The 10,792-nt window shown below is 39.2% G+C and overlaps 1 protein-coding gene and 1 long non-coding RNA gene across 2 annotated transcripts; one reads left to right on the top strand and one right to left on the bottom strand.

Moving 5' to 3' along the window:
- Positions 1 to 3,235: 3,235 nt before the first annotated feature.
- Positions 3,236 to 3,993, bottom strand: LOC122066808. The gene is made up of 2 exons (XR_006136476.1): positions 3,663 to 3,993; positions 3,236 to 3,529 (listed from the first exon to the last, which is right to left on the bottom strand). It is a non-coding gene; the product is annotated as an uncharacterized LOC122066808 (long non-coding RNA).
- A 4,188-nt stretch (positions 3,994 to 8,181) lies between these two features.
- Positions 8,182 to 9,400, top strand: LOC122066810 (F-box protein SNE-like). The gene has a single exon (XM_042630642.1). It carries the CDS (start codon positions 8,563 to 8,565, stop codon positions 9,064 to 9,066), a length of 504 nt encoding a protein of 167 aa, XP_042486576.1. The 5' UTR covers positions 8,182 to 8,562; the 3' UTR covers positions 9,067 to 9,400.
- Positions 9,401 to 10,792: the final 1,392 nt, after the last annotated feature.

Here is a 10,792-nt window from a genome sequence, read left to right as displayed (position 1 = left end):
TTGATCGAATCAATTGATTAAAATTGAATCAAATCAAATTGAACCATATTGGGTGGTTTCATCTTGAATTTGTTAGGGTTTAAGATTTAGGGTTTAGGGTTTAGGTTTAGATTGATCGAATCAATTGATTAAAATTAAACCGAATCAAACTGAACCCATATCGGGTGATTTCTTATTTGTTATAAAGACCGATAACCAAACCGATAAAAGCCCAATTGGGAATCGGTAATAAAATAAAAAGGCAATTAAAATACTTCTTTTATTAATTTTAAAAAAAAATTTGTATGTGACACTGAGTCGAACAAACTGAAATTGGTATCGAACCCATTAGTAACCTAATAAGAGTTTGAAGTTCACCTTGACGGTTTGATTTTACTAAATTTAAATCAGTTCAATCCGATTGAAACCAGACCAAACTAGACTGATACCCTTACACACACACTCTCTCTCCCTCTCTAAGAGGGGAGTCAATCGGTTGGTTCAGTTCTATTTTGGTTTGGTTTGGTTTTGATGTGAGATATATAGATGAACCCAAAATCAAACCAAAAAGCTAAGATTCATTTTTGGTCTTATCAGTTTGATGTCAGGTTCAATTTACCATGTGATATATACATAATTAAGGAAAAAAACCGATTTTTATGATTGTGGGGGTTGGTATCAATTTGGTTTTGATTCGAATTTTATGTTTGGTTTCAATGCGGTCCAATTTGAGTACAGTTTCACAGTACCCAATTTGAAACCAGACCAATAAGCTATGGTTCAGTTCAAACTGATTCGAATCAGTTCAATCCGGCCGGACCTTCTAGGGTTTGACACCCTTCTCTTTGGATTTAAATGTGTTGCTAGATTGATATTAGATAGGAGATAGACATATATAGAATCCAAAGAAGGACTCTAGGACCCTTGTAGATCTAAGGTCAATTTCAGACCCCAATTTTGGACCTACAAAGAAGTCATTTATTGGAAAAGAAGGTTTTTTCTGTCTCAACTGGAAGAGGAGAAGAGGACAATGGGTCCTCCAACTCCTGCTGTCCTGCCTGGCCATGAACCTTTTATATTAAGTCTCTTCTCTCTATCTCTCTCCCTTGGCTTTCGTTACTAACATAAGATACGTGAATATTTCTACTTCTTTTGTCATTTGTCAATTATGCCAGGCACAACAACAGTTGTCCCATTAATTTTTTAGTATCTTCCCTCCCAACAATTTTAACATAAAAAAATCCATTGGATTTGTATATACATAAAGGCATGCGTCTCTAATTTTCTTATAGTAAAAAAATTATCTACTATGTATAAATATTTCCTACCACAAGGCAGAGGGGCTCTTCTACAACGAGGTAGAGGTTGCAGTCCACATCTGACTGCCTGAAGTATCTCAAGGTGTGTGCATCCATGTGTTAGAGTTTGTGCCTAATTACTCCAGACTATCGGATGTGTTTTGCCAACCCTACGGGCCGTAGAGGAGTGAGATCCCCACAAGGCAGCTCAAATGCTGTTGGAATTTTATGGATAAAGTAGACCCTAGGATTCTTACTTCTTACTCATGTGTTGAGTTTTTTTTTTTTTTTGGTAAGGTTCATGTGTTGAGTTAACCATGATTTTAGTGCACAATATTAGCATTTATATCGGTCGTCATTGATATCAATATGGTACTATACCGTATCACATCCAAATCTATTAAAAATACAATGAATGTATCCATTGGTACCCATCACAATAGAGACCAATATAGCTGATCAGATACTGATATCTAAAACTATGGTTTCAACTTTAATGTATTAACCAATCTAATGATAAAATAAAGGTCTAAAATATCCAAGATATGTTGAAGGATCCAACCGAAAAAGCTAATGCATTAGGTGGAGATTGCTTCACAAGTGTATAGAGGCACTAGGACATGAACAAATTGATTTGGGACTATGGCTCTACAACTAAGCTTTTGTAGGAAAAGCCGATAGTTTGACTTCCTACCCTTAAGTCATCATTCTTGATATAATAGTAATAGTTTAGTAGTTAATAATAATTGTGGTCTAATTAATGGATTCTCTTGCCAGACCTTTGTGTAGATCTTATTTTGACCCTTTACTGATCATTTTCTGATACTTTGTGGGTCCATCTATCTAGCCTTATTCTGGGTCTTACAATCCCAAAAAAATTTTAAATATTTTATAAATACCAAATAATCAAAATTGTCATATCATCACTCCACATGACACAAGTGTCCATAGTAGATAATTCATTCTCTACTTTCCACAAAGTATAGAAAACCATTCGCTTATAAATAAAACTTGTGAGGTCAAATAGTGAATGGTCGAAGATACCAATTTGAAAAAAATAAAAGGGTAAACATCACTCCCCTCCCCTGAACTAAGGCGAAATATCAACTGGACCCATCACCTTTGCGAAAATATGACTTCCCTCCCCTACAAGAAAAAGATGCTATCTAACAACCTCCAACCATTAGTTCTGGCTGTTAAGTCAAGATAATTTTTTTACAATCCCCAAAATACCCTCCTATTTGTGAAATGCCTTCAGATATGGGATTTTCTGCAAATCCTTGTCTGGTCTTCTTTTCTTCTGAACTAACAAATCCTTCAATTTCAGAATAGAGCTTTTCTTGGATTTCTGGGTGCTTCACCCGGTTTGCCATAATTCACTGCAACGCCGTAGATGTTGTGTTGGTACCAACATTTTGAAACTCCGAGCATATAGTCACCATTTCTTCTTTGGAGCGCTTTCATCCTCCTTCGTCTGGTATTTGATGATCAAATAGTGTATCGACATAAGAGACTACAAATTCATCTGGGTTTTCTTGTTTCTTCTCCTTCCTCTCTCTGCAGGCTCTGATTAAAGGAATGAGAACAGATTCTTGTCTGCGGCGCATCTCGAGCAATTGTTGCGAGCGTTTTTTGAAGATTACTTTCCCCAAATTTCCAAAGAAAGCAAAGACTCTAAATTTTCCCCCATTGACAAGCATAGTCCTCTGTGTTTCTTCAATATCTTTGATGACTTTCTCATTGAGTTTTTCTCCCAAGCACATGAAGAACAACAAGCAAAACATGGTGTATTGGAAATGATCCATCATTCGCACAGGCTCCCCAGATTCGACATGATCTTTGAACCTTTCAATTAACATCTCTAAGACCCATTTAACAATAGCATGTTCTCTCATCAATAGTTCAATCATCTAAGAAAAAAGAAAGCAAAAAATTGTTTGATCAAGTCTTATATTATATACAACATCATCGTTATCACTTTTAAAGAAAACCCTAAAATCCTAGAAAACAAAAACTGTCGGCTCCGGAGAACGGCGCAGACACTATCGATTGGAGCGATTCGAAAAGTCTGAAGTGAGTTGAGATGCGATCGCAAAGTGGTACATGTTATCGTGGAAGGTTTTGGTCTCCATGGTCATCAGTCGAAGTTGTCTTGCCTTTTCCTCCGTGAAGCAACCTGGAGTGAATCACGATCTAGAGTGCGCCTCTGTAATCATCGATGGGACGAATCCCGTCTCTCTCCAATAGTAGACCTAGTCAAATTTGTTTTTTGAAAAATTATTTAAATAGCGATTTCAGAAGGAAAAAGAAAAAATGAAACCAATTAAACTAAAATCAAGCATAGTTTAGAGAAGCGGAATATACGATTGGAGAGGAGATGAATACCTCGTTTGGTTCCATTACTGATTCCATTCTCAGAAGAAGAAGCCGATTTCTTTACAGTTGACGAACTACGCTTGGATTTAGATTGTTCCTCCTCGGATGAGGAATTGGTTGATTGCTCATCTTGGAGCTACCGACTTACAGAATTGAGAAGAGAAAAAGAGATCGATGAATGCAACTAATGCAGGGGATTTCCGCTTTGACATCTCGTTAATGGCTACCAAAATCAGACTCTGCCATGGTTTCAGATTCACAACTGCTACCTTCATCCCTTCTCAGATCGATTCGAGCGTGTTTCATCGATAGACAAAGAAGAAGAGGAAGAGGGTAAATACCAAGGGTATCTTGGGCATTTTACAATTAGGGGGTATTTTGGGGATTATGAAAAAATTAACTTGACTTAACAGCCAGAACTAACTGTTAGGGGCTGTTAGATAGCATCTTTTTCTCATAGGGGAGGGGGAGTGATATTTTTGCAAAACTGGTGGATCCAGTTGATATTTTGCTCAGGCGAGGGGAGTGAAGTTTAAAAAAATTGTAACCGGTCTTCTTTGCCCCTTCATACAATTAGGTGGCAATATATTAAAAGGGCTAATGAGGTAATTTTCCAATGTGGGGAGAGAGAGGCGGGGCACCTTCGTCCCTGCAACCTACCCTACCGCCGGAGATCTATTTCTGGACCAAATTTGTTTCCGAGCAGCTGAGTTGCACCAGAGGGGAAAGCCGTGATCCCCTGCTGCCACAGCTCTCCTCTCTGGTGCCATCGCCTCCTGCAAGCCCCCCATCTCTGCTTGCTACACTTGCTACTGGCATTCGTCAGCTCCACCGGTTTGGCCGACAACTCAACTTTTCAGCTAGACGATCTCATGACACACAAGTGGAGAGATGCGATGAAGGAAAAAGTTGCAGCGGTACGGAGGACCCAGAGGCTACCGACCATTTTTTTTATCTCTAGGAGACGATAAGTTTAGAGATGGAATGGAAGCCAGATAGAGACAGGACTGAGAATGCTCGGTTGCAGATTGTGAGCCAGTGAATGGGACAAATCGTTGGACAGGAAGATTATTTGATGGGGGGCCACAGCTTGAGGATTTTGAAGAAACCCATGGGTTCACGAGGTGAACTTCCCATCAATCCAATTTGATTCACTTGAACCGAGGAGGTTCGTCACCGGGTGGAGTGGTCTTGCAGTGGATGTGTAGGTGTAGAAAAATTATATCACAATATTGAGAAACCACCCTTATCTTTGATTGTTGAGCCTTCAAAAGTTTCTTGAACAAAGAACTCTTAGGGATCATATAACACACTATATTAGCAAAATGGATGGGTTAAGTTGTGTCACTTGACACTCAACTTAAGACCGTAGACGTCCCCAGTGGCACAAAACGGTGAATTGCGTAAGCACTTCTAAGATGAAATAACCCAATGGCACCCTTAGTAGCTGTGTACTAAACTGCTGGACCCCTTCAAGTACTCCAATGTTGTACTCAAAATAAGGGTAAAACTCTTAAAACAAATTTAAGTAGAGACACTCAGATTACGAATAAAGCATGATCTCAAACCTCACAAAAGTGACGATACAGATTGACTTGAGTGAATTTGGTAACTGATAATTAGTGGGTGCAATGCCTAGGTCCCTTTTATTTATAGAGGAAGAGAGACTTCTAGAAAAGAGGTGAAGGGACAAAATCTCTCAATAAGGGGAAAAGATAAGGTTTCTCAAATTGAAAAGACAAAGACTCGATTCTCTTACAAAAAGTTGAAAGAGATAAAATCTCTCAAATTGAAAAAACAAAGACTCATAAAAATGAAGTAAAATAGTTGCAAAGATGAAGAGGCAAAGTCCTAAATATGAAGAGACTAAATTAAGTGTCCTTTGTAAATACATGAAATGGGCATTGATAATACAAAGAGATAAAACATATGAGAGGTCATAAAAGAAGATATAAAGATGCATACATGAAAATGAAAAGACATAAGAAACCAAAAGGTAGTTTGAATATTCCATTAATTTGAAGGGCAAGGGGGAGGGAGATGCTAGGGTTGGGGAGAGAGAGCGGAAGAGGGATGAGGGAGAGGGAGCCGGAATCAGCGAGGAGTGGAGAGGGAGAGCCGGATGGGAGATTTAGGGGGAAGGAGAGGTGTGACGGAGAAAAAGGTGGAGGGGGAGATGAAATGACAAAAAACACCCCCACTTAATATATACAAATATACAATCAAGGATAAAAAGTGAAATAAAAAATGGTTAGAACAATATTTGTAACCGTGGTGGTTACAAACAGACTATCCCATAACGATATTAGATTATTAGTACTAGAGTAGATGTTCCTGCTGCTTGAAACATTTTGGGTTGACAAATTTTGGTCAATAGAAGGGGAAAGGGTACCTTTGCAGTCATGCTTATAACTGGTAAAACCTTATATTTTCATTGATTTATTATCTCTTCATCTAAATATAAATCTGTTTTGGCAGAAAGTACTCACCCAATGATAGCACACCACATGGATCGATCGAAGGAAGTCCAGGATCAACCGGCCTTGGAACAAGGTGGGTCGATCGGGAAGAGTCCGACCATCTGTGTACCGAGAATCCGACATACATTCCCGAGTAATGGTCAATGGTCACTATCTGGGTTGGGTACAACGCGACCGACCCATGCCCACTTTTGGTGGACCAGCTATTGAGTGATCAAGGTGCACCTAAATATGAAGGTCAGCAAGCATGAACGGCCAAGCCACATCCGAGTGGTTGAACTATAACCACATCCACAGGTCTAGCACAGAGAAGCATGACTAGCCGTCACGTGTTTGGTGGGGGGGAGCTCGGCAGCCAAGCTACCGAATCATTGTCACTCAATCCTCGACGCATGGTGATTTCCTCACCAGAGAGCAAGTTCGTTATAAAGAAACTCATTCCTAATCTAATACGCAATCTCCAAGTGACGAGCGGATCTATCTTAATCAGGAAAGGTAACCTAGAAGGACTCCAAATCTTCCCCAGAAGGAAGGGGATCTCACATGTCATGCGGAATACGAAAAGTTCCAATAACTGGGATATCTCCTAGATATGCACTCTCCAAATATAACTTCTTACCATACTCGAACTCCTGCTAGAACTAGGAGACTAGTCTGATTAGAACTCTCCATTGCCGGCACTTCACAATGACAAATACCCAAGTAAGCCCCCCTTCACAAGGATATAATCTTTTCCATTCTTACTGGAATTGTTGCTTGTAGAGAGATCTTACTTAGGCATTGGAGAGTATCTCCCGCTGGACAACTCGTCACTCACTCTCTTGTGTTTGTTCTTCTATGTAGGATGCACCAGAAGCATAATACGACTTCTTACTGCAACAAAATCAAATACTTTAATTGGAAAAAAGGGAGTGTGGGGCTGCACCCTGATATAGAGGGTGACAAAATAATCCCTCCACCCCCATGAAAGGCAAAAATGATCATCCTGTTGATGCTTCCACATGTGCTTCCATTGGCTCTCGTTTTGGTGTAGGGACTACACTTTCTGACAAAGAACTCTTCCCTTACTTTTATTTCCTTTTTTTTTTTCATTATTATTTTTTTTTACATTTAATTATATTTTTATATATTCATTGGCAAATGAGATCCCCATGACACTGGAGTGAAGATTTTTTTTCCTACACCCTCTCACATAAGAAGCCTTAAGACCTACACTGACACACACTCTCCTACAAAATATGAGCTACTATATGAATCTCTCTCCCACCCTCTCATTGATATGATTTTCCATTTTGGCATCGTCAGAAACCTCGCTTTACGCATAAAAAAGGGCGTAGCCAATATACAAGGCCCTCGCCATTGTGAAGTCTGGTAAGAATCATAATATACGCAACATTGCCAAGGCTATTTCTTGACTCAAACTTATGACCAATAGTTCGCAATGAAGAAACCTTTACATATATTCATATTGAAATCATGAACAAGCATGATCAATCATGTAAAAGTATTTATAGAATAGGAAATTTGATGCTCTCCTCACATGCTTGCAAAGTATAAGGTTTTATTCTTAGATTGAAAGAACCCTATTTGATTTATATTGTTCTTGGGGTGTAATTTCTTATTAAAATGAACTTTATTCCTTTCTAGAAAAATATGGTGGGCAAGGTAATTTGTCCATCTAGCGTTACCCATACTTAGACACTGCTGTATATGAAAAGACCCAGCTGCTGGGACATTTTTTTCTTCAAAAATATATATTCTAAATTTTATTCTCTAAACCTGCACGGCTGCACCCACAAAAAAAAAAAAAAAAAAGACTGCAATGTTGCAAATTAACTTATCAAATCGTGGTTTACCATAAAAAAAATAACACATCAAAACGTGCATTACGATCAAACCAAACAAAAAAGAAAAAGCCCAACAACATAAGATGTAATTGGAGGCCCCCCATTACTACTTTGTGAGTTGTTTCAATCTGCAAAGGACGGAAATATCCACCTAATCAATTCAGAGTCTACAAATCTTTCTTCATCGTCATAATGATGATGAAGAAGTTAGTAGGAGAATAACAACACAAACAACAAATTCAATCTGCTTAACCCGAGGCAACAGACAGAGAGAGAGAGAGAGAGAGAGAGAGAGAGAGATCTGTGCCTCACCCTTGGAACGTTTCCTTTGGCCCCTTCCCCTCTTCTCTCGATACCCACAAAACCCTTTGGAGTCTGGACTCTCTCCCCCCACCCCCCACTGCAGTCACAAGTCAAATCCCTCAGCCATTCTCTCTCTCTCTCTCTCTCTCTCTCTCATGCACACAAGTGAGTTACATTTATTCTGCATCTACTCTCAAGCTCAAATCCAAAGCTAAAAGGCGAAAACTAAACAAAATAGTGGTAGCAGGAACGTGGTGATTGAGGAAATATATTCAAGTAATGGCGGAAGAGAGAGAAAAGAAGGTTCAGGTGAAGGTGAAGTTCTGCATAAACGACCACCCAGACATACTGGTGGAGATACTGAAGCGGCTGGACGGCCGTTCTCTCGGGGTGGTTGCGTGTGTGTGCCGCCAGTGGCGCTCCCTCACTTGCCACGACTGGCTATGGGAAAACATCTGCTTCCGCTACGTCTCCCCTCCACCTTGCGACGTGAGGCCCGTTGTGGTGGCTCTCGGTGGGTATCGCCGCCTCTACATGGTCTGCCTCCGCCCTCTCCTCACTCGCCTCTCCTCCTCCAGGTTGAGTCTGGGTGGCGGCGGCTGCGGCCGGGTCTGGACTAGGGACGAGGTGCAGCTATCCCTCTCCCTCTTCTCAATCGATTACTATGAGAGGTTGGTCTTGGGCAGTACTGTTGAAGACGAAGCCTCCTCCTCCAGCTCCGCCACTCCTTCTTCCACGTCTACTTCCTCCCTTATGTTCCTCTGTAAAGCGGTGAACGTGTGATGTTTCTCTCCCCTTCATGGAAACAGGAAGAATAAGCGAAGGCTTTCAGTAGTCTCTCTCTCTCTCTCTCTCTCTCTCTCTTTCTATATGCATACTTTTATAGAATTAGAAGCTGAAAATGGAATAAAAGAAGGTATGTAACTACATTGCTTATGTTCTACATTTACAGTAGAAGACTCATGATCAGTGCTTGACTTATCATGTACTTTCTTTCCCTTTCCTTCATAGCTTCACTCCTCCTCCATAGTTCAATATGCCTAAAGTTACAGGCACAACAATTAGTTCTTATTTATTATTATTATTAATTTCTTTTTTCTTTCCTTGTTCTGGCTCAGATGACTGTTTCCAATGCTCCAAAAGTCCAAACCTTATGCTTTCTTCAACTTTTTAAATTTTATTTTGATGTATCCGAGATTTGTTTATTTATATCTTTATCAGAAAAAGGAGAAGGCAATTTTTCTTTTTTTAAATTGTTGATGTATGATGTATCTGAGGTTTATTGATTTATTTATCACAGAAAGAAAAATGCAAAAGATATAGATGAATCATACAATGCTGGTGGGTGCAAGAGCTACATAAATACTCTTGTTAATATGCAAGTGAGGTAAATTTCTGCTAAGTCCCTGAACATAATTTATATTTATATAAATTCTCATATAGAATATTTCTTTAATGACTCTTCCATAAAGCAAGTTTTATGAGTTTGACTCCTATTACCTCAAGGGCATCCGACTTGATAAGAGGTTTTTGCCTAAGGAAATATATGATTTTGAGTTCGACTCATCTTACCTTCTAGAGGTCATTCACTCGATGATATTTAGTGTTATTCAATATTTAGTGCTCATTTAACTCCAGTATAATCCGATCCATACGATTGTGAGGTCAATATGGGTTCAAGGCAATGGCATAGAGGACTGTGATACAACAAGATCATGCATAGAAAATAACAAAGTCATTTTATGTGAGAATTAAAAATAGTGGTAAAAAGCTAATGTAAATTACCTAGGAACTTTTTTTTTTTTCACTTAAACTTTTAAATTTACCTTTCCTTTTAGTATTGTACCGTGTTATGGGGTCCTCTGACCAAGCGCATAAAGGAACCCAACAATTAGAGGCAACAGAACATTTTTGTGGTCCAAGAAGTCAAATTATTTCTAAATCATAGTGGTCCAAGAAGCAAGAGATGGAAATTTGGACTGAAGCCTAAGAGTCAAAAATTCCAAAGGCTGTGTTTGATAGCCAAGAGAATAAAAGAGAAAAGATACAAAAACACCTAACTAGTGTGTGGACCACCCAACTTGTATATGAAAACACCTACGGTCCCAAACTTAATCGATTTATGAGAGGAGTGTTCACAAGTATATAATACGAAAAAAAAAAAAAAAGAATTAAACTTGCAACCTGTGGGATTAACAATCACCTACTTTAGAGTCTAGAGAGCTCCAGTTGACCGTCGGTGTAGGCCTAGACAGTTTTACTGTTTTTTAACATTTAAAATCTTAAAATTGCCCTAGAATGCATAACAAACACAGCCTCAGATGAATCTCCAATGATGAGAGAACAATCCCAGACCATTCTTTCTCCTTTTTCTTTTTTTCCCTTTTTTTTTTTTTTGGTTATTTACATCCTATAGAACTGCCCAAGAGAACTTTACTCTCACACAAGAGGGGAGTGGGGGGGATGATAGGAAAAAAAGGAAAAGGGAGGGGGGGGGGGGGGGGGGGGG

This window comes from Macadamia integrifolia, unplaced genomic scaffold (assembly GCF_013358625.1).
Source record: "Macadamia integrifolia cultivar HAES 741 unplaced genomic scaffold, SCU_Mint_v3 scaffold2596, whole genome shotgun sequence".
NCBI classification, from domain to species: domain Eukaryota; kingdom Viridiplantae; phylum Streptophyta; class Magnoliopsida; order Proteales; family Proteaceae; genus Macadamia; species Macadamia integrifolia.
Note: the sequence above shows the minus strand (reverse complement) of the source record. Positions and strands in the feature narration are given on the sequence as shown.

Bases quoted from the DNA above. Each gene is read 5' to 3' on its own strand.
- LOC122066810 (XM_042630642.1), top strand. From the start codon at position 8,563: ATGGCGGAAGAGAGAGAAAAGAAGGTTCAGGTGAAGGTGAAGTTCTGC.